General features: G+C 41.2%; 1 protein-coding gene across 2 annotated transcripts in view; it reads left to right on the top strand.

Annotated features, from left to right (window-relative positions):
* EFCC1 (EF-hand and coiled-coil domain containing 1) overlaps positions 1-20,339 on the top strand; it is a 59,403-nt gene extending 39,064 nt beyond the window's left edge. Inside the window, exons 4-8 of one of the 2 annotated variants that reach the window (XM_037386436.1) lie at positions 2,865-2,997; positions 3,318-3,483; positions 10,006-10,164; positions 12,428-12,497; positions 14,036-20,339. In XM_037386436.1, the coding sequence (XP_037242333.1) occupies positions 2,865-2,997; positions 3,318-3,483; positions 10,006-10,164; positions 12,428-12,497; positions 14,036-14,169 (662 nt within the window). In that variant the 3' untranslated portion in view covers positions 14,170-20,339. The remainder of the gene's footprint in view (positions 1-2,864; positions 2,998-3,317; positions 3,484-10,005; positions 10,165-12,427; positions 12,498-14,035) is intronic. The other variant, XM_037386437.1, reaches the window with a different exon arrangement.
* Positions 20,340-24,887: the final 4,548 nt, after the last annotated feature.

The following is a 24,887-nucleotide window of genomic DNA, read 5'->3' as shown; positions in this document are numbered from 1 at the left end:
TTGCAGTTAATATTCTGTACAGTCCCCCACTCTTTGGGAACACCCTGGCCACCACAGTAACTCTGAGAAGGTCCAACCTGTTTCACACATGTGACGTTAACTCCTGGCATAACATTGCACACGTGCAATTTCTCATGGGGCAGCATGAAGCATTCTTTGAAAGCCTTCTAAAAAAAATAAATAAATAAAAATCACTGGGTTTGCCAAGGCTGGCTCTCACTATCAATGACCTTGAGTAGGCTTTTGTAGAGCCTACGGTGTCAAGGGCTCTCAGAGACAGCAGTTTTTCAGGAGGGGGGTCATTTAGCTGCAGTAATGAAAGACATTTATGATAGCAGTCTTGGAAGCCAAACTTCTTCCCCTCACCCCTGATAGTGGTTTACATGCCAAGCAGACTAATGCAAAGTTTAGTAAGTTTGGTTTACCTTCAGTGATTTATTTTTTCTTTGACATATCTACTTCAAAGAGGACAAAAACATTAATCTGACTTTAACAGTACTTAACTGTTAATTAGGCATCTTCACTGCAGGCTGGAGAACTGTACCTAGTGTCAAAACATCAGGTTTTAGGTATGGATTGAATGGAGCTGGCAAGCAGCTGCTTCGGCATGAGAACAACATATAAACACAATGGTCATTGTAGCACATTCTCCATGTGGTTAGACTTGCAAAATAAACCTGATTTTACAAATGTTTTTATCAGATCAGACAATTTGCCAGCTCAAAGGTAGCTTCCACATCTAACCTACACCGTCCATGTTTCAAGTACAAGCAGCTTTTTAGCAAAAGCTTTTCAAACAAAAAAATTTTTGTGCTTATAGATTTAAAAATGCAAAAAAGCATTCCACCAAATAAAAAAGGATTTCTTAGGCATAAAAGAAAAAAATAACTCAGAAAGTTAAATAAATATCACAACAATAAAGTGTTCTATGATTCTACCGACCAAATATTTTTTAAATATTAGCTTAGTAGAAGAACTTCAATAAAACACTGACTTTATGTTTGCATAAGAAGTTTTGCTTTCCCTCTCTAGTTTCCAGTCCTGCTAATGATAATCTACAAGGGGAACATAAAAGATAGTCTCTTTAGCATACACATTCCGTCAAAGCAGAGGATATTCCTGCGTGTGTGTGTGCAGGGAAGCATTATGAACATCTCTGATATCGTTGCATGAAGACCATTTGAAATTCACACACCTTTTCCTCCATTTTTAAAAACCCTAATCTAAGCATCTGCTGTGCCAGATGCTGCAGTTAATTTACTGGATTAAACATACCAGTCTGGAGCTCTGTAAGGAATCCATAGCATTGCGTGATCTGTTCTCATGGCTGCCACAACAGTTATAAACTCTGCTTGTTATCCCTTTGAAAACCTATGGCAAGAAAATAAATGATGATAGGAAAAAAAGTTCACTACTAATGTATCACAGATTGCAAACAGAAAGTCTTGTTTGTTTGTTTGTTTTGGCCATGCACAGCCTCATGGAAACAAAACGCTTTAATAAATCAGTTTGTCCAGGGAAAGCATTGCCATGAAAACACAGCCATTCATTCTCTAATTAAGGAGCAATACTGCGTGCAATGAAGCTTTGTCCCTGCTTAGGCAATAAATTACCGAACATGATAAGCTATAAATTAGGCACATTGAATGCTACTGGAATGAAAACTGCATTTACAAGCATATGCCAAGTGTTAATTAAAATTTAAAAAATAAAATTAAAAAAGCCAACACCAACACACACCCCCCCCCCCAAAAAAAAAAAAAAACCCACAGCATGCCACGTCCCTTCGCTGTGGAGCACTGTGACGGGGAGGTCACTGGCACAGCACAGCTGCCCCCAGCTGGGTGGCCTGCCCAGCTGAACCTGCACACCACTCATGGTGCCACTAAGGTCACGTGTTTCAATATTTGAAGGAATAACAGCATTTGGCTTGAACACTCCATTAGAATTCACTAAACCTGTGAGTAAGGTCAGTCATTATAAAATTTAAAATCACATTGACATTAGCTTAACCTGATGTCAGCTCAAACCAAGTGTTCAGAATGCAGGTGTGAGCGCTGCTTTTCGTGTGCTCAAGGATTCAAAAGACTCCCAGTAAGTTACAGGCACCACAATAATGCTCTAAGTCACAGTAAATATCTTTTTGTGATAAAAAGGAGTTAAATGCAGTAAAAGTTTTTATAAGATACAGCTAAAAAGTTCAAGTATTACTGTAACAGTACATGTATATAAATATGTATTGTAGGCAGTTCATTCATAATTTATTTGGCCTGTGGGGAAACATTAGGCTTAGGTAAAAAGTGAAACAATTAAACATTAGATAGCTATGGGTCTAATATTACATTTATATATCAAAATTACTGTCCCTAAAAGACATAGTAAGGGAATGAATTAGAGAATGTTTATATCAAATTCCTGCATTCTGAGTATGTGTTCAGCTACTAAAATGACCATGCAAAAAAAAAAAAAAATCTTACACAGCACAGTGGTTTCCCACCCCTCTTGAAAAGCGTACATTCAGTTGTGTACATGAAGAATAATTGCCCCCACCCCAATAGCACACTGATCCATCACACTTACCCTTATGTTATAATTACCAGAAGGGCAAAAGAGAATTGAAATTAAATACCCGCAAGTTACCTGCAAGAAGGTGCTGAAGTATTCAAGACTCGTGCAATAACAATTTGCAGAGGGTCCCTCACCTCAGCTTTAAACCCCTTTCCATGGATGCTGAAGGACCCCATCCTGTGTTTCACTGGGGGTTTTAAACTCGCTTCTTTCTGTCTCCGTAGCTTAATTTGCCACAGCTACAGCACCTCAGGGTTGTTGGTTTGCTGCTAAGTGGTTGTTGGTTTCTCGAGCAGAGGATCAGCTGTTCCGCTCGGTGGAAGGCCAGGCTGCCTCTGATGAAGAGGAGGAGAAGTGGGCGGGAGACCAGCCAGCCCAGGTGGACCAAATGAAGAAAAGATTGGCCAAGCTCCCTTGCTGTGGCAGTGGGTAGGTACCAAAGATTAATGCTATTTGATGTCTTTGCAATTGTTACGGCTTTGGCTTTGCAAAGATTATTTCTTGACCTGAAGGCATCATGCCTGCAGTAAGGAGCAGTAATACTATACAGCAAAATCAGCGGGCCATCCCTCACAGCTCATGGGGAGCAACGTGCTGGGTGTTCCCACCTAACCCTGACCCATGTCACCTACGACACTTAACCTGTCATCTGTGCTGCCAAGAGTTTTGCAGGAAAACTGGCTTTTACAAACACAGACCTTCATCATGAGCTTTCACTGCCTTTTTTTTTTTTTTTAATGTCTATCTAGATGTGATGAAAAAATGTGGAAAAAGCTAATGTCTTATTTAGAGACCACCAACACCGATGGCTACGAAGCAGCCCCTGCAGAGCTTGCAGACAGAATCACACAACTGACTGAACAGCTTGAGCTTAAAGGGCACGAAGTGAAAAAATTGGAAACAAATATGGAAGAGGTAACAGGTGCCAAGCTGAGTGTGAAAGACTTATTTATGTATCTTTAAGTAGTTGCATTTATATACATATGCATTTATATTATATTCCGGCCATTCTGCTCTCTGTTGCTGATGTTTCTGACTGTGCCATTAGTTTGTCAGCTCAAACATCTCATGCTTTCCTGGAACACCCACGTTGCTAGTCTGGTTCCTACCTGAAATTCCATGTGTTTGGGGGGTGAGATGCACGCCGCCCACCGGGCAGGCTCTTCGTACTGTCCTTCATTTAAATTGTTTCACATGGCCACTGGTGCTGGGAGTGATCCCCCACGGACAAGGGGGCACGCTAGCCATAGGGTTACCAAAGGCAGCTTGCAGCGGTTCCCGGGCTGTGGATGGAACATCCTCATGTCCTCAGACATCCAGCTCCTCTGGGAGCGCTGAAACATTTCAATGAATCCCTCCAGCCGGCTGAGGTGCAGGGGCTCTCTGGTTTGAAATCCTCTGGAGGAAATCATCCAGTTTAACTGGTTCCCAGGCTCAGACAGATATGTTTACAAATAAAAAAACCAATTAGTTCTCAGGCTTAGCAGCATGTTCAACTTCCCTTCAGCAGAGGTTATAACCACAGTAATTAAAACCCCCAGTGCAGTATCCTCTTAGTCCCACGTAAGCTTACTATAACATCAGCCACAGGTGGGCACGGATTTAACGCTAGCGATCTTTCTCTGAAACAAAAATAATGCACCATATGCATTGCTTTGGCCTGCTTTGTCTTAAGGTTCAGTTAGCGCTTGGTCAGTATTTTATACCCCTTCTTTCAAAGGAGCGTAAAGATTTCAGTAGTTCTGGAAGGATTATATCAATCAGTAGACTATTTGAAGTAGGAGTGAAATACTCAACCACTTTACATGTTGCTGTTCTCTGATTTTTATCAGTATTTCGTGTCATTTTCCTTCTTGACTAGGTTAAATGAAAGAGTTTACTTGTGAAGAAACAAAATTAAAACCAGAATAAAATCATATTTGTGTCTTACACAATTTGCAGTATTCGGGGACAATTTATTCCTGTAATGCTCCTTAGAGCAACACAGAGCTGCTCTCTATACAGCTTAGCCTCAACCCACATAAAAAACTACGTTTATTCTTTTACCTATGGAAGGAACTACCTTCCTGTAGATAGTGCCATTTTCTTCTTCTCCTTGTTTTTTTCTCCATTCAGAGGTACTCATCTTCTTCTGCCATATCGTATTGCCTTCTTTTCAATCTCTGCTGATGGATATTAGTTCTGTGCACCTTGTTCAGAAAAGTACCATTATCTATAGATTAATACAAGATTCCAGGACAAAAATGGAGTCTGTTGCTCTTGATTTAAGGACAAGCAGGGAGGTGAATAAGACAGTGCTAACTCAATGCAACATTAATTTAAAATCAGTAGGATGAATCATTGCATTACCCTCTAACTTTTATTTAGCCAGCATTTGTATCTTGTGCGCAGTTATAGGTATTTTTTTTCTGATGCCACAAAATAGACAGCCAAGTAATAAGTAAATCCTTTCAAAAAGGTGACTGTTCTATAATCAGCACAAAGCAAACAGGAAGACTGAGAAAGGCTCTCTCTCATCTAACTTGCAAATAAATATATAGGCTAAATAAATAAATCACCAAGAACACTTTCTCTGATGACCTGACAAAACGACCTTATACGTTGTTCGGTACGCTCCTGTTTGGACCTGCTCAATGCTGAAAATCAGACAAATAACAACAAAGCTAACAAGTAACAAGCTCGACAAGCAAGGAAAGAGCTACACTCTCAAATACTGATTAACAATTGCTTCAATCTAAGACTTGTAAAACCAGAGGATGAAAGAGTTCTGATATTTGTCATATCTAGAAAGTTCTGCTCTCCATCAACTGAACATTTAAAAATGGTTTCTGCTGAAGACAGGGTGGTGAAGGTGTCAGGACCTGGTGATAATAGATGGAGAAAGCATGAGTGAATTCTAAAAACAGCGATACACTGCCAAGTGTAATGTTGCAAAGAAAGGCCAATTATTTTTTCTAAAAGCTTGCGTACAATCTGCCAGCTTAATTAAAAAGACAATGAGTTTATGACCTGCCATACAGGGTCAGATGAAAAGTTCATCCTGATCTCACCCATCTGATGGCAAACAGCAGTTGGTTAGAGCAAAGCAATGAGAAACAGGACAGAGGATTTTCCTCCTGGTATTACTCGCCTGGTGCACAATACACTATGGACAGACACATCTTGAACTGGACATTGCAGGGAGTATCATGTTTAATGGCCAGTATTAGAGCTATTTACTGTGAATTCACCTTTCCCTTCTTTAAAGCTAGTAATGTTTTTGGTATCTCAGGGCAAGGACTTCCACATAAAAGTTCAAAAGGAACAGGTTTTGAGGATTTATTTTTCTTAGCTCTAAATCTTCTGCCTGATCATCTACTGTCACCTTGGTTTTGTGCTTCGGAATCAGCAACTGATCTTTCTCTTGTAATACAAATTTAAAGACTTTTACTACCAGAATTACTGCCTGGGTTATCACCATTCCTAGTCTGCCTCAGCTCTCTTGGTACAGAAACCATTACTTACTTCTGTTATTCTGTTTTATTCTTCCATGTATTTTTCAAGCAGTTACCTTTTTCAAATGAGAACAACTGAAAATGTGCTTAGTATTCAAATGCAAGCCCTTCGTGGCACAATGATAGTTTCTGGTTTGTCCCCAGTTCCTTTTCTAATAGCTCCTGGCATGCATCCTTCTGAGCCCTGCTGCCCACTGAGCAGTACCTTCAGGAGATTACTTTTTTTTTTTTTTTTTTATTACAGCTTTTCTAGATCTCCTTCTCCAGTGGCAGTCGTCATCGCTGCATATATGCAACATTGCATACCTGTCCTGCATGCCTTACTTTGCCTTGGTGACACTGAATTTCACCTGATCTTTGATTGCCGTTATCTATTCGGTATCATGAACACCTGCTGTAATTCTTCACAGGCACTTTTAGTTTTGATTACACCCAAAAAAACACTATTGAGAGCAATCACACACTTTCACATTCAGCTTTTTTTAAAAACCCTTTATGAATATGAGGAAGAGCTGAGGTCTGAACCCAGCTCCTTGTGAGACCCTAAGGATTATCTCCCTCCACTGTGAAACCTTCAGCCCTGGTCACTCTGTGCTCTGCCCCCATCCCACCTTTTAGCCACTGCAAGTCCATGGCAGGATCCGTGCTGCTGCCATGTGGCAATTACCTTTTCTTCCTTTTATTTTGAGTCTGTGGTGATGAATCTTATCAAAAGCTTTTTTTCAGATTTGAAATATGCTCTATCGACTGAATTAACATTATCCATATATATTCATAGGCCCTTTCAAAGAAATCGAATAGATTCTCCATTATGTTCATCTATGAATTCACCAAGTCCCTCCTCGGTTACAGTTCCAATCAATTTGCCTGACAGAATTACTGATACTCTCGAGGGGATGTGCTGTTCCTCAGATCATCTCTGCAGCCTCTTCTAAGAACTGGTGCTCTGTTTGCCACCCTCCGGTCCTTTGAAGGGGAACAATTCAGAAGATAAATTGCACAGCACGGTTCAGCACTTCGTCCTGCTGTTCTGTTACTGTTTCCTTCCCACTTTGCCAACGTTTCTCAGGTTCATGGAAAAATGGCACGAATGTGAAGGCCTCCTTAATTTCTGTGGAAGAGAGGATAGAATTATTTTCTCTTACATTCCTTAAGGGATTTATGCATATTGATTATTCATTGTCCTAGATATATTTGTGCACACCACTCCAGTGCTCACATTTTCCCCGTGGCATTCTCCCCTTTCATAAGAGGGCTGGCTGTCAGCAGCAGACTTCTCAAAACTGGTGTTTGGCAAAGCAGTATTTCCATTTCACAAGCAAGGCACAAACCCAAAATCAGGCTTTGCTGAGGGACTTTGCCAAAGCTAAGAACAAAACCCTCTCCCCTCTGAGCCCGGTGACTTAACTACTGACCATCCTTCCTCAGTATCTAGGTTTTAAAAATAACTTATGCTTAACTACCATCATTACCTCAATGCAAATGTTAAGGAAACAACAGGTGCTAGATGTAACCTAGCTAGGGAAAACAATTTGGGAGAATGGGGCACTGAGCCACCGTCTTCAAGCAAAATAAGAAGACAAAGGCGGCATACCCCTGTGCATCAATGAACCAAAGGCATCAGGAGATCAGCATCCTTATAGATGACAAAGTGGTTGTTAAGGCAGAAGTGCTGTGGAAAGCAGTTTACTTACTACTGCGTAGGAAATGGAAGCAAAAAGGGCTTTGTAGGAGCGGTCAAAATGAAGAGGGAAAAGAGGCGGTAGTAGCAACAAAATGCGGCGTCCAAGTACGAGTAGTGGCCCTCTGGGCTAAGCGTATTGCTTGTGCTGTCTGTGCAAACCAAGCAGCTGGTTGTGACGCTAGACAGCTGTGGGGAACTCGAGTGGCGTGTATGCTAAAGAGAAAAGTTTGGACTTCTCCTATTGCCGTTTGTGTGTGAGACTCACTGCACAGCTCAGCCTTTCAGGAACACCCGGCAGGGGACAGGGGATGCCCTGTGCAGCTTTCCAAGGGCGGCAGTTTTGCCAGCACGATGAAAGCAGCAGCTGAAAGCAGCAGATAAGTGATGTTAGGGGTGCAGGACCAGGATAGATGGGCACCTGTTATGAATTTCCATAAGCATCTGTCTAATTGCATATTGGGAAAGTCCCTTCTACACTTAAAAATAATTACCTTTTTACCTCTCTGTTACTTGGTGTGACACCGCTTCAGCTGTACAGGGGAACACAGCTACTTCATGTATTTAGTACCTAGCTATGCCAGGTGGCATTTACAACGTGGAGACAATCTCCAATATAATAAAGAAAACCACATGTTTAATTCATTGAAGACCTCCCACAGCCTCTGAGTATTTGTTAGGTCTCGGCTGGACTGCTGACACATTGGTGGTAACAAAGTTGGCTCTCCATACAGGAAAATGTTAGTCTATTCATCTAGAAGCAGTGTTCAGACAGGGATGCTGAAATCATTGTTTGGCAGATGGACCAGATTAAGTGGTCCAGACTTCTGTAGTTGTTGTACAGCTCAGTGGAGCTGGAGTGCCTCACAGGGCAAAGCTCACGGAGAGCTAATGGAACAGGCTGATTTCCACCGACAGGGGAATAAGCACCAGCTAATATGTACTATTAGCACTGTCAGAAACTAAAACGACCTTCTAGAAGACTGGGTGTGGATCAAGGATTGTTTTCTTTTTTCACTCTGATGACACTTGTGTTTTAGGGAACTGGAGTTCCTTGCCATATATTAAAATTCACTAGGATACAAAATTCTGCCCCAAAAAAATCTATTAAATACTGTGTATATTAAGGCCTTCACCCTTTTGAGTTCAACTCTGCTCTTAGTTATTTCTAAAACTGCAATAAGAGAAAAGATGACAACAAAAAGGGATTAACAGAGCCAGCCAATCTGGCATTTACCCCACATGATTTTGTCTCTCCCTGTAATATTAATATATTTAGATTGTGCTTGCAACAACAAATTGCAAAATGGTAACAATTCAGAATGCTGAGCACAGTAATGACTGAGAAATAAGTTCACTTCTATTAATAAACCTGAAATCTGTCAGTGCTTTCAAAGGTCCAAAATTAATATCTAAATGACATATTTTCCAAGGAATGCTTTTCAGGCTCTTTTTAGCAGCTTGGCCACGTACCTGCAACAGGCTTGGAAGGCATTTACTTTTGCAAATGGTGCAGCAGCTTTGTGGTTCGAACTAAGTCACTTAGATTTTGCATGGAAACAAAAGCAACATTTAAAATCCTGACCATTTTTTCACAGGAAGGTCTGAGACAACTGACAGGCCAGCCCAGCTTTGGAAGGTCCAGGTCTGGGGAGACCCCTCCTGCCTGGGATTTCTATACTGTTCAAAAAGTCTTGTTAAATCCAGACTTTTCTGTGCTTAGCTGCAAACCAATGATTGACCAAACACACAGGCCAGTGTGTGTTTTGCAGAACCAGAATCTTAAATTTCTTTCCTTAAGGCATTTTTTTTTTTTTTAAAGCCAAAATACTTGAAAGTAGCTAATTACCTTCTTGTTTCACTGCATGTACAGATGTTTGATATGCAGGAGTTGCAAGACAAAGACATGATTACATTGGTGAGGGCACACATATGTAGAGGATGACAGGAACGCAAAAGATTAGAAAACTGAAATAGTAATGCTAGTATTTAAAATTTCTGAATTTTATTCATATATATATGAATGTGCTTGCATCCAGCGTTTAATGAACTGCCATTATGCACAAGAGCAAAGCACGCATTTCCTAGCAACTATTGATTCTTCGCTTTATGTGGTACGTTACAGAAATGTCTACCTCCTTTCAAGAGAATCTTCTGGAGTAAACTGACATTTATCAGATAAGGGGGAAAACTTAGCTTTGCAATTATTGGGAAAAAAAGGGAAAAGCTCCAGTGCTTTTAATTTCCTGTGTCATTGTCCAGATGAAAGGCCCATTGCTAGGTGAACTGCAGCAAAAGGTGGAGGAGACTGAACTGCTGAAGATGGAGCTGCAGATGTTGGAGACTGAGAGAGTTAGGCTGTCACTGGTGGAAGAAAAGCTCATGGATGTTTTACAGCTGCTTCAACAACTTCGAGACTTGGTATGGCAAGAAAGCAGTCCAGAGACTTAAAAGTGGTTTTGACTGTGTCCTTTCCAAACTAAAAAGGATGTTCGTACTTTCTATTAAGTACAAAGTCCTTTACACCAGGACACATTTTTATACACGTTTGCCCTGGGAACTAACTTCTGGTGATTACAGAAAACTTTTAGACAGCTATGGCTGACTTTCTGAAAGAAGCCTAGAGGTCTCCTTGGATCTAGACCTCCAAGCTTTCATTATCCTTTAAACAAAAATTTAGAGGAGACAAGGAAAACAAAAATGCTAGTAATCCAAAAGATTCTAGAAGATTATTTTTCCTTCTAGAAAAAGACCTTTGTTTAACTGCATCCTAATGTGACACTGAGTCAGTATTAAAGGGATAAAACCCCTTCCTATATTCCAATTAAGGTATTTTTGGTAAGAAGTTTCTTATCCAATTAATAATCCAAACATGGACTTACAAAAGCTGATGCAATAACATCCCAGAAGTACATGGACAGTATGGCAGTTCAGTCCTTTAGAAAATAAGTTTATATCTCCTGCTTGGGAATGATAATGGTAAGGGCTGGCCAAAAGATTGGCAAACTGGATAATCTGCAGAACATGGAGCCACACTGGACTGCTAGGAACTAATTTCTTTGATAATGCCTGAGAGTTCTCGCCAATTTTCAGCAAAGTTCTGCCTAAAATCTGTGTGAGATGAAAATGCTTCCTGAGATGATCACTTTACTTTGTTTGAAGTACACTCATGTTCCACTGCTGACTCTAGGGAACAAGTGCAATATCTCATAATTTGGTAACTTATTTTAGCACTTGACATCGAAATTCTACTTTCACATTGCAAGTCTGATACATGCATCAATAATGATCCACTGAAGGATTAAACTAGTAAAGGCTACGACTGGCAACAAGCATAATAACCTTTTGTGTCAAGACTTCAACATGCCATTCACTGGTCAGTTGTCTTATTGCAAATCATTTTTGCTTAGGAGACAATCCATCACACAATGTGCGATATGCCATATCTCAGTGGTAATAGCACTCGATGCTAATCATTGCTGGAAACATGCCACTGCGAGCTGCCAGCTCCCACAGCACCAACACAGGCAATAATGCTGTCAACAAACAAGATAATTTACAGCATTCCCAGTGGAGTTTAGCAAGGATCCCCTAAATCCCTGATGGGATATACTTCAGACAAAAGAAAGCTTATCCATCAGAAACTGTGGGTTTAGGCGTCACTTCCCCAGCATATTCACCTTCATGTTTTAAATACCCCAAGCATCTCATTCGCAACAGAATCTACCCCAAAACAATGACTGTCCGAAGGCAAAGGCTTGTCCTGTTAGGACTGTTCAAACCTCATGCTGTGTTGCAGAGGTCAGGTGTAACCGCTACACCACTGTCCCTGCCGGGCAGGCGGTAGGTGACTAGCACCAGTAAGCAAGGGCAGTACTGCCTGGGCTGCTGGGAGGGATGGCCTCTTTCTTCCAGAATAGCTTCCATCTGTTTTCACTTCTTGAAATTTTAACAAGAACAACCTGTCCCTGCAGATACGGGTGCTCTAAGTGCTAATTAAACTGATTGCAAGCCCATCTCCCAGAAAGCATGCATTAGTGTCTTGATAGCAAATTAAGAGAGTTTGTTTTCCAGACACATTATGTAACATCTCAACAGATTTCTAATGTAAAAACTACCACTGAGAAAGACCATCCAAATCCTAAGTAGGTTTTACAATGCTCTCACTTTGGCTAACGTTTATCGCATCTCAATATATAACTAACGGTGGGCCCGCCACGGGACACGCACAATCCCTGCTGATTTGTTTATACCTAAATGGCTCCCAGTGATCCCTGGAGCAGCTGGCTATTTCTGACACACGAAGCCTGCCCTTCACCTCTCAACACAGGCCCAGCAGAGGACCGAACTGGCTTTCGTTGTGCATGCCCTGCTTACACTCCTTGCCATCTAGATCCATTTGGACACACACTCTGGAATATTCTGTATTTTCCACCAAATAACTGTGATTTCTCTTTCTACAGCCGTATTAAGGAACTGTGCCCCTCCACAAACTGCTATTATTTGAGCAGTATCTAAGCTAAAATGCTTGAAAATGAAGCCAATATCAAGTCTTGTGTCATCAGCTTTCAGTTTCATTTTGGTTTACTTTCCAAATGTAAATGCACTGTGCATAGATTGTGTTGCATACATTTAAACTGGTGAAGGACCTATTTGTGCCATAATACTCTTTTGTTTTTTAAAGAACGTATCTAAGCGAGCCTTGGGGAAAATCTTGCTGAGCACTTTGGAATCCTGCCGTGACCCCCAACCTGGTAAGAAAATAAATCACGTGTAAAGATCAAGAATCACGGATGGGGGAAATACTAGATATATCATGAACAGATGAGTAGGAAAAAAATATTTCAAATACTGTGGGACAGGTGAGGGACAAAAGTACTATGCAAGAAGATTACCTATAGAAAGTGATGCTTTCCATATCAAAAACAGGAACACATCCAGGGCTTTTTTTAGCCAAATTTTAATTAGAGTGTGGACTTAGGGGAACAATTCAGTATCCCACTAGTGTCTGCAGGGCTTCATTGATATGATAAAGTGGAAAACACAACCAGGTACATAAGGCACCAATTTATCAGGTTTGCTACCCCACTGCGTGTTGTATTCCTCTGCTGCAACACAAACATGATACGTAAACCGGAATATTTCTGTAAAGAAACCAGATCAAACCTGCACTCCTCTAGTAATAGCCTTTTGTGTTCTTCTTATGAAAATTAAACTCACAAACTCCTCTCCCTTGACAACGGTCTGGTGTACCAGAGCTACCTCTGTAGGAACCATACAGGGATCACAGCCTGGAGGTTTAGGTTTGATTACTTTGTTCCTATTAGCAGAGCATTTGTACTTACCTTCAAGAAATGAACACCCTGTACCAAGCCTAAGAACATGCTTGTAATAGGCAGACGGCAGTCAAAGACACAATTATAAAAGACTATATGCGGCCTGAGGGTTTCATTTTGGAGAATATTATTAACAGTGATTTGGGGAGAATTACATACAACATTCTGGGGTTTGCAGTTTCAAAGCCTTGCTGTTGCTCATGTCCAGCAATTCTCCCAGAGCTACGCTATGCTGTGCCGGCACGGCTGCAGACGAAGCACGGAAAAGGTGGCAAAGGCAGACCTTGGTGGGCTCCAGGCCACCACCACAGAGAGGAGCTGTACCTGAGCCACAGCTCAGGGGTTCTCCTGGTGAGAACAAGAGAGAGGTATCCACAGCACACAAATGTCCGGAAGGTACTACTGCTAATCCTGCAGAGGAACACTGACTGCAAGTGCTGCTGCTGAAACAAACTACCTCCCTCTGTAGCTGCAGCACAGCTCAGCTTCCTAAAATGACCCCAACAACTGAAGTCACCTTGTGCAGCGCTCTGTCCCTTCTGCATCACAATTGCCATAAACTTCTCTGCTTTGCCATCTTCTCTGCTTTCAATTTTCTGGCTGTGCACTCAACTTAAGGAGATTTCCTAAGTCTTTGCAATCAAACCTCTTCTTCCTCTTTGACAAGACTAAGTGGATGGTTGGATGGACAGCTCTTCATTGTGACATGAAACAGTCTTTGTTCACACAAGTGTATGAGGACTCAGTGAGCAGTGAATGACGCAAGAGAACCAGTAAAGAAAACAGTTCCGCTCACATTTTTATAGGAACGGGAATTCATTATTTGGTCTCAAAATTTAGACGTGCTATGGTAATCACTTGACATGGCACCTAGGAACAAAAGAGTTTGTGTCAATGATTGCTAAACTGCAACTCTCTTTTTTCAACTTATAATCTTTGCCATTTTCTTTTAAAAGGAAAAGCCCACCTATTTGAAGTCCTAGATACTCTTTACCACGAGCTGACAGCCTGCGAAGCCTTACAAAGCCAGCCTCTGGAGAAGGCGCAGAGTTGCCAGTCCTTGTCTAACCCACTGGTCATCTCGTGCTGAGCAGCAGCGCCAGCTACAACCCGCCGAATAACGGTCCTTGTTCATTCAAACGTGTGATGAATGAGTAAGATTTGTCCAATTCAAGAGAGCTGAGTAATGGACAAGAGTAACAGAATAATTCAGCCACGGAATCAAAGGTATGCTGCTGCCGGGAAGAGCGCCAGGTCCCCCGCTATGTCACAGCCCTCCCTGATGTGAACGAGCATCCACGACAACATGAGGATTACGTAGCCACATCGGTCTCTGACGGAAGCCTAAGCATCCTTGTGTGATGGCCCTGTAACTGTATTGGTCAACGAGATAAAAACCATTCCAAATACACTGACCTGACCTGTGTAGATTTACGACCCTGGTCACACGCTGGCTGGGCACAATTTCTAGCTGTTGTGATAGCTCAGTTCAAAAGCAAGAAGCAGCCTATGTCACCGCTGGCACGTAAACTGCTCCCTTAGCATACAAGCGACAAAATGACTGTGTTTTGAACATACACACGAGTGTAAGCCAGTAGTGCAAGTTTTAAGGGCTCATGTATAAAACATGTTTGTGTGTGTGTGTGTATTTGTGATTCAATTATTCACCTTATTTAACTCTGAACACAGGTTTTGTTATTGCTCTGCTGAATTTTATATTTGCCATTACGGTGCCTTAGAAATCTGCAGCATTCTTTCCTGACGATAGTCTTAGACTTTACACCAAAAGTTAAATTTAACTGCTTGAAATAGGTACAAGGCAATTGTTCCCAGGCTCTTAGGGAAAGGGAGGGTTGAAAAATTCACTTTGCAACAGCTGCCATTGTGGCGTTAGCAAACAAAACATGCAGCACACAATTTTGTTCTCTCATTTCATTTCCCTCAATGCAACTGCAGAGACGCAAAGCTAGGCCCTGCTTGCAGGCAAATTAATGCAAAATGCTGGGCCTAATCATGGTGCCACATAACATTTTAATCAGCAATAAAGTAACTCCTGAGGGCCAAAGTAAAAAAAATAGGTTGCTTCCAAGATGCTTTTGCTGTTTCGTTCAACTATCAAACACAGAAACTAAAGAAGCAGAGTTATCAAATGATCCAATGCAATTTACATTATTAAAAGATGCACTGTAGATCTTTTAAGAATTTGAAGTGATTTGCCCATAATAACACCAGCAGTGAAATACGACCATTCAATTCAGAACGGTGCATACATTAATTTTTTCCCATGAAAAAGGTTTTCGTACAGGAATAAGGTCCGTACCACAAAGCAATCTGGGGAATAAGAAGATTTGTATTCCTTCCTATTCGTAACACACTGTATAGATTACACACACCTCCATCCAAGATTGTGATACATCACTTAGCATTTAGAGCCATGTTGATAACAAAAATTCGCAATAGATATTTTCATTTCATTTTAGAGGAAGAAAAATACAGTGTTTTGCAAACAATGGAACAAACTCTGTTCAAGATGGTTTACCTGTTTGGTTTTTTTCTACTTTAACAGAGGAAGATTTTAAGAATAGATATATATTTTTAGTGTAGATTTTTCATAAATATAAATTAGACGTGACGTATCATAGTGCAATATTCACCCTGTAAGAAAGAAAACTGTATACTAATACTAAATATGTCACTAACATAATACTAAGCATAATATACTTGGTATATACTAAACTATATGCTAATATTATATACTATAAAAACTATACACTAGATGTGCAACAGATAAAAATTAAAATGAGCAGAAGTTAGCTCCCTGCTTGGGCTCATTTCCTGAAAAACCAAGAGCTAGTATCAGCTGCTGCTTTGTGCAGCTCTCTTGGACTTTCCCAGGAACACTCTATATGTGCAGAGAGAGAAAATGCCAGCAAATCGTTACGTAAGCATGATGTGTGTGTACAATTAGCAGAAGAGACACCTCAGAAATGGGATTATAATGCAAGTACGCTCCTGATTATGGATACTCTCACGTACTGCAGGATCCTTTCATCATTCAGCTCAGTATTGTTTGCTGTATCCACCCTGTCTATATATACACGTGTTATTTCTATTATATATACTTATGCATACCTTAAGATTGCTGTGCTAATTTTATACTTTCGGTAACGTTTTAACCACTGAGTTTCCACTTCACTTTCTAATATATTTCCAGAAATTTAGACTATTAAGTAAATGTCCTAATGCCAAAACGGGGGAGAAGCAATATAACCTGAGTCCTGCCCAGCTTATCCAAGCTGCAGTGGGACTGTAACTGGAGACTAGAAAATGTCACTAGAAACCTAAACTGGTGTTAGGGAGGATGTAAATAGTTCAGACAAAAGGAGGGTTTTGTGAATAAATAAATAGCATTTAACTGATATGAGAAGCGGCAAAATCATATCTTGCAAAGTTAGCTTCAAATACTGTAATGTTTCTGTTTCTTTAAGAAATGCCTATATCAGGTTCATTGCTGATACATCAGCATATGCTGATTAATCCTTTAATAATAAAAGCTGATTATTTTAACTCCAGGAAGTAATTAATATAGAGCAAGTCAGACTTGCAGTATTTTCATAAGAAGAATCTGTTCTTCAGGTGGATCAAGAAGCAGTCCTCAGTCAAATTCCTGCTAGAAATCAGAGGCAAAGCACAGCCCTGTACTTTGAAAGACCTTCATTCGTGACCTTAAAATTGATTTTTTTCTTAAACACTTTTACCTTAATGTTTTATACTGAGCCTGTCAGCAGTGCTGCTGAGGCTGCTAAATATTTCATATGAAGCTGTATAAATACGTGACTTTGAATCAATGGAATTGAGAAACTTCTAGCTCAGCCTTAAAAGCAGGTAGACTGCCACATTTTGATTTACTATGTGGAACGTGTTCAAAAGACGCTGTACAGTAATCCTGGGAAGCAAACCCAAATCTCTGGGTTTTCTTAAAGACTTAGCTCATTGAGTCAAGTGAGCTACATTGTTTGGGTGTTTTTTTTCTTTTTTTTATATAATTTCTTGCCTTTTTGAGTGTTGGGATTGTTTCCAGATAACCAGAAAACTGAAATATCTAATCAAGTCTCATTAATAGCCTCACTATATTTCAAAGGCTAATAATGGAACAGTTATTACGCACACTGTTGGCTGCATAACAAACTCCTCTGAACAACTGGAGCAATCCTCACAGCCACATACTCTGCAATTGCTTATCTTGGACATATAAGATCATAGATTTGCACAAACTAGTACTTGCTTTACAGGGAACGTATACCAAGTTTAAATCGACTTTGTAAAAAAAATTCCCTATATGACAACAATGGAAAAGAGAACAAAGAACACTCAAAAGCCTTCCATTTAAGAAGTACAACCACAAATCTGTATCTTGCATCTCTGCAAACGTTTTGTTTTGTTGTATGTTCACCAAATGGTAATAAATGGCCATTGGCTTGCATCTTAACTTCTCAGTAAAGAAAAATATCACAGATTGAGTGCACGTGCTGTAAACACAAGTGCAGTTGCCCATCTAAAATTTGGCATAAGCAGACAAAGGCCATCACAGCATGCCTCCCCAGCATTTCTTTGTTCAGTAGGAAAACCAGTTTGGAGGAGTACGCGTGACATGTTATACCAGCTGGGACCTGAGCCTGCTGTACAGCTTCCAACTTAGGGTTACTTAGGTCTTGCCTGTAATAAGTAGTTTTTCAGTTAGAAAGGCAATGGGCATCTATAAAAGGACTAAAGTAACCTAATTACGCTGGCTTTGAGGCATGCTGGTTGAACTCTGGCCTCACACCATGCTCAAGATTTTCTCCTCTCCCCAACATGTTAATTCCTCATTCCGTAGATTTTTATTTTCTTTCTCAAGAATAATCCCATTCTTACAGAAAGGACAGTTTGTTTCATGCCATGTGTATCTGCTGGGGAATCCTTAACGTAATTCATCCTAACAAAAAAGTTTTTCTTCATCACCTCTTCTCCATGTCCTTTCCTCCTTCTTGCCTTGCAGAGCAATAAATCCGTCAGGCTCCCAGATTTTGTACTTTAAGACTGGTGTCCAGTTTTTTCCTTGAATGAGCTGCCAGGAGTGTTCTCAGCACTCCTAACCCTCATTCCTACAAGTCTCAGGGAACGTGCCCTTTCTCCTGCTCACTTGTCCCCTAAACCTGCTGGTCTAGCTCTCACAGACCTTACGTATATACTGTGTTTGCATTTCCTTCACCTTCGAGATGGTTCAACATTACATCTCCACAAATCATCATCAGACTTGCTTTCTTAGCAGACGCCATCTTAATTTATCAATTGTCTATTAAAACTGCAAATCAGCCTTAACAAGGAAGCTGGGACGTGTCCTCTGCTGGATCTCCACTGTGTTTCCACAAAACCAGCTTTTTGATTTGACTTCATTCCCAAACTACTTTCTCCTCCCAGTGCCCTCCAAACTTACCCTTTGGCATATTTCTCTCTGAGATAACCTCAGGGTCTGCACATTTCTACCACAAGTTACATTTTTCAAGAAGAGTTTCCTCCTCCCATTATTTTTTACTTTATATGAGGTATTAACTCTCAGCAAATTAAACTCCACCTGATATATAAAGTTATTCAATAATTGTCTGATTTATTTGCATCGAAGCTCTCTCTGAAGTCCTGGCAGTGACCGCTCATCACAGATGTTACACTGATTCACCAAAGTTTTGCACCAAACCAGTGTGGCCACCTCCAGCTAGAGATGCTCCAAGGTGTTGCTGGCATTTGTGCACGCTTTTAGAAGTAAAAAAATCCTTGGCATGGATACTTTTAAATGTGCTGAATTTGTTGGAATTAAATCTCCTCCCTTTAATGATACTGTCCATTAATCTACCACATGGTACGCTGCGGTGATGAAAGGCTGCTCAGATTCCATTCTTTGTTTCCACCTTCCCGTTAAGAAGGGAACACTTTCAAACAGCACTGCGTAAAATAGAATTGCTTGGTATGACAGGATGACAATAAACTTGCACAGCATGTGTGTGACACATCACATTACCAGCCAAAGGATTTCCCCCAGACTTATAATTTCATGGAGTTTAAGACACTGAATCCTTTAATATTTACATTATCTTATTTGCTTAATAGTTTTATGTGTAATTCTGCAAAATGCAAAGCTATAGAGCATGTTTCTTAGTGTGAAATTCAATTGAAAATCATCTTCATTTCCCAAATTACACTTTACTTTCAAAAGGCTAGGATTTTCAGAGCTCCAGTTTGCTTTCTATTCTACTTTTCTGGCTCTTCTAATGTGCTAGCAGAAACATCCTTACCCACTTCCCGTGGTGTTTGGCAGCCCTAAACTGTGGCTGTTGCAGGCAACTGGGTGGGCTGAATGTGTTTCTTTTCTGTTTCTTTGGGGATGTTACCAGACTTTTCTGAGCCCAGCTTCCTCCCTGAAAATGAGGAAGACAGTCAGCATTCCCCATCTCCACCTCCAGCCAGCAGATGACACCAGCTGAGCATCACCCATTTCAGCGACACATGTACGTATCCTCAGTGGAGTATCCATGGGCGGTGAGTCACTGCGCTAGGCCAGCTGCTCAGCGGCGGTGGGAACCCTGGGGAGGCTGAGAGGCACTTTTCTGGCATTCCTCAGCATGCCAAAATAGTTCACCTTCACTTGGTCCCCTCGGTACTTTTCAAATTAACATTTGGCCTTTGAAGCTGAAAGTATCAGACACGGCACCCAGAGAGAGGTACTCGGGCTCTTAGAAGACCTCACCCTTAGCAAGGCCAAATCGCTTTCTTTTACGCAGCTCCCTCTCTTCTTCACTTTGGAGGGGTGTCTGCATTAGAACAAACCTCCCCGAATTGAGACTCACTTCTGAAATGACATTATTTCCTAAAATGCTTATATTTTTTCTGAGTTGTAACCATTTCAGATTCCCTCTCTTAGGAATTGTCTCTTCCTAGACTTAATTCCCTATCCATTTCCAAACTGCATTAACAACAGAACAAAAGAAAACAATGAAAAGGCACCGAGGAAATTCCAGAAATCCTAGCTGGCGTTTCAGAAGTCACCAGCCAGACATCAAAGTCAATTCATGACCAGTTTTCCTCCCACCAACACCACTATATTTTTGTCTAATGAAACTCACAAAAGGATAGTAGAGTGTCAGAATCAGTAGACAAAGGTCTGCTTAAATTTCCGCATTTGCCAAAACCTGGAGCACAGCATACAGATCGCTGTTTATTTTTAAGTTCAATAATAGCCTAGGAAATAAAAAAGCATGAATTCAGCATACTAATGCATGCTTTAGAGAGTGCAGGCTTGGTATATTTGCCATTCAAATTTGTGAACAAAACAGCCCTTACTTAGTTCAGACTTCACCAGAAAACTTTGTTAATGAAAGTTTAACTGCTTCCACACATCAGCTGTCCGTGAGCTCACTGCAACAGCTGGTTAGCACATCTGCCTCGGACAAAGTGAACCCTTGGTTTTCATAAAGCCACCAACATAAAGATAGCACAGGCACAGTCCAGCACCCGCAGGCTGCGACAGTGACACATGGGCACCCTGTAGGTGAGCCACCCTTGGGTGAGCTTTCAGTGTGACACCGAGTGCCATGGATGCTGTGAAATGGAAATCCATGATCCTGCAAGTCCATTCTTTCCATCGACTATTACTTGGAAAATGCAGCTGCATTACAGGATTTGTCACAAATACAAGCTCACATGACAGCGTTGGTAAAGAAAGTGTAGTTGGAATTCAGCAATTTCAAGTGCTGAAGCAGCTAATTAGCATAACCAGGCCTTGGCCCTTGCCTAGCCCTACCTAATCCAAGGCTGGTGTAAAACTTGGTCAGGTTAATCAGGAGGAGAATAGAGAAAACATAGATGATCAATGCATGCACACAGGTCCTCTCAGAAACACAGGTGTTTTTAGAAAAAATAATATATGTGACTAGGAATTGCTTGTTCCAAGACTAATCATGCTTGAAGAAGTGAGTTGGGTGGGGAGGAGATGGTGATCCGAGGAGGAGCTTGGAATCAAGGCAGAGACTGGAACCGAATAGATGCATCAACTGGGACAGAGTCAGGTGATGGATTTGCAGAACTGACACGACCAAAGGAAACTTCTAAAAACTTCAGACGTTGACTAATGGTTTGATAAGTGTCTATAGGCTGTGCTGCACCCCTTTGCTCTCTGCCACTCGGTGGGGTGGTGGCCCAGCTCTGAGCCGGGGTGAAAGCAAGCCTGGTGGTACCCGCGGCTGTGGGAACGCTCCCATTAACAAGCGTGCCCCCGCGCCTGCCACGGCAGGGGGGTGCCGATCCTGATCCTTCAGGCTGTGCTGGGGAGGGGAGGTGCACGAGCCCCACTGTGGGGACTACAAAATAGAGACCTTCCTGAGGAGACGGCGGAGGGTGAGCATCCCAGGGTGTTACCCAGGCTGCAAGCACTGCACGGCTCATCCTGCCAAAGGACAATCTGTGCCAACTAGCCTAAAGCTGGCTACCACGTTTCTCAGAACCAATCCCTTACTCTGTGAGCTCAGTGTACATCAAGCTTAAAAAATACTATAACACATTGTGTAGTAACACCCCTTTACGTACCAGTGAGTTAACTTATCTTTGTCAAGGAGTAAACAAGGACTGTAGGATGACATTGAAAAATTATCAGTATTCAAGTGGTTTCACCCACATCCTCACTGCAAAGCAAAAAGGTCGTAAGAGCTGAGTGTGCTATTATAGTTAGGGGCAATTTCTGTAGTTGAAGGTTTTACTGTTGGATAGTTCTGGTTTTGCTGATTATTTCTCATTGATTTTTTTTTCCACTACATGTGGGGAAAAAAGTTCTCTAAGAAAGGTGAGGTCCAGTATTTTGCGAGGGATTTTCTACCTCTGAAGGTTGCCAAAAAATAGAAAAAAAAGAGAAAATATATGGAAGGCGAGACGATTCAACCTACACATACCATTTAGATTTTAAAATGTTATATTTAAATAAAGAATATGCAATACTCACGGGAGCATCCTTTTTGTTTTTCAGCTAATCTTGGAATTAAATTCATTGCACTCTCACAGTACTAGCGCAGCATACGCAGCAGTACTGCTTGCTTTCTTGTCAAGCACTGCAGCTCCTACCAGCAGAAATCAGCTCTGGGGACGACAGGAGAAGTCAGCACGGCTGCTAATTGCTTATGAACAAACATCTGTCATGCCCAGGGCTGAGACACACCACTGACTCATCTACCAAGGGATTGATAGTCACCCAAAAATGTCACCAGGTTTTGAGAGTCGTTTGAAAGTCACTCTCAAATGGGCTCACATTTTAAACCTAATAGCCTCCTGGGCCCTTCTCTGAGCCCTGCCATCAACAGCATGTAGCACATCCTACTGCCATGGAAACCATTTCTAGGTCACCTTTACATAACAGTGCGGAGAAAGCATCTTATCACCAACTCCACCATTAAAGCACACTCCTTCTCAATGAAGATTGCAGTAACCAACTCAACATTTACTGTAATTACACATAATAAGCCACAAACAAAGAGAAATACTCTCTCCAGCATAAAGATGGGAACATGCATACCACGCAGGAGGTCTTGGCTCAGACCCTGTTGTTATACTTCTGGTCTTTTAGCGAGGGGAGCAAAATGACTGCCTGATCCTATGAGTCCATTTTGTAACCCAAGATGTGTAACAGCTTGGGTGAAACTAATTCTGTAGAGAACATCACTAACACTGGAGAGAACCTACCAAGAGAGAAAACGCAGCTGGAGCTGCTTTTACATATGTGGCTGGAGCTACGTATAAATAAAACTGACAGAACCAGTAATTTCAGTCACAAAATCAAATTTAAGGAGCCATTGAACTGAGCGACAATATATCGAGTAGAGACAGAAAAGAGACGAGAAACATTTCAAATCCTGAAATACAGAAATATTTCAGGACATAAGAAAAAATTACATAGCTGATTCTTTTCTGTTCAGGGAATACATAAGAGTTACTGATGCAGGAGTAAGAAACTGAATTTTTACAGCAATTGTTAGTGAACACTAATTAATTATTTTAAGTACAGAACCAGTATGTTCAGATCTGTGAAGGAAGTGTCTTTAGCAAGATAGAACTTGGAAAGGAAACCTAGGAAGAAAGATAAACAAAGTTTTCCTATTACATTGATAAATATGTGAATTTTACTTCTGTGGTGATGATTTTAGCAACAATGAATTGCTCTCAAAAATGTAATCTTGAATTTACACTGCAGGACTTCTAGCTTATGTGCAGGGCACAGCCTTCCATTCCAACAGCCACAAATCCTCAAGAAGGACATTCATATTTATAGCTATCATTTGTTTCATTTCTTGCAACCACTGGGTTTGTCATGGTTTTTTTCCCCTGATGGAGAAGCAGAACAGCTTATCTAGCAGCCACCATTTCATAAAAGGGAATTGTTGCAAGTCATGGTAGACTGACCTCAACTTATACTATTATTGCATTGACTGTACAAGTCATTCCCAAACTCGAGAGCTACAGCATGACAGAGATCACAAGCAATTAACAAGTACAGGGAGAGAGGAAAAAAATACAGCTGAGACTCTGAAATAAAACATATTTGACAATGCTAAGACTACTGAAAAGGAGATTCTGCTGACAAGAACTGTACAAGAAAAAGCTCTCTAGAATATGTGGAAGGAGAGGGTGAAATTTCCTTGTCTCCTGTACAGACAAGGATGTCGCCAAATGTGGAACTGAGACCATGTTGACAAGGTGAAACTGAGAAAAGTGAAGGACAATTTTTCAAACAACTGAAAAGTCAAAGTTACTTCAATATTGCATACAAATGCAGCGCTACATTATCACTATTATTTTAGGAGTCTAGAATATGAAGGATTTCATAATAGGTTAGGATAAAAACCCACTTACTCCTTTTCTGAGGAATGTTTCTGAAGGTACGTTACTAGAACTGGGATTAGCATTGGGAAAAGGCTGTGAAAATTCATTATGGAGAACATACATCAATATAATTAAATATACATTTAAATATAGATTACCGACTGATAAATTATATGAGGAATAACAAATCACCATGCTTGTTTGTGCAATAAAACCATTCACAGGGTTATTAGATCAAATATTTGAGCAACCTATTTAACTATAAATAATTAAATATACCATAGGCCACTGAAAGGCTGACTCATCGCTAGAGGAGCACGGAGGAACACAAAGACACAGGGTTTGCACTCAACGCTGTATATTCACTGTAATGGGAAGACACCCTCCCTCGCACAGTCAGTCTGGATAATCCAGTAGCCGTGGTGCTCACCTGGGAAAGGTGGAGCTGAAACCCAAACATGTGCTTTGATTCAAGAGGGACTTGAACCATGACCTTTTTGAACCTAGACGAAGGCCCACAGCACCCCGGGCCGCACCAGCCAGAGCATTGCTAGCGGGCCGAGGCAGTGATCCTTCCCCTCGGCTCAGCACCGGTGGGAGATCTGGGGTGCTGGGTCCAGTGCTGGGCTCCCAGTACCAGGCAGTCCTCTCGGAACTGCTGAAGCCAACCCAGCAGAGGCCACAACAGCATTTTAGGGAGTGAAGCCCCTGATGTACAAGGAGTGGCTGAGAGAGACGAGGCTGCTCAGTCCAGAGAGCTGAAGGCTCAGGGGGAACCTCACCGACGAGGAGAAACGGCTGATGCAGGCAGTAATGAAGGCAGAGGCAGATTCCTCCCCGACACCCATCAACATGGCACCAGGCACAAACTGAAATACAAGAAATTCCACCTAAACATAAGGAGATTTTTTT

Source organism: Falco rusticolus, chromosome 4 (assembly GCF_015220075.1).
Source record: "Falco rusticolus isolate bFalRus1 chromosome 4, bFalRus1.pri, whole genome shotgun sequence".
Taxonomy (NCBI): Eukaryota; Metazoa; Chordata; class Aves; order Falconiformes; family Falconidae; genus Falco; species Falco rusticolus.
The sequence above is the reverse complement of the archived record's forward strand: the minus strand, read 5'-3'. Positions and strand labels throughout refer to the sequence as shown.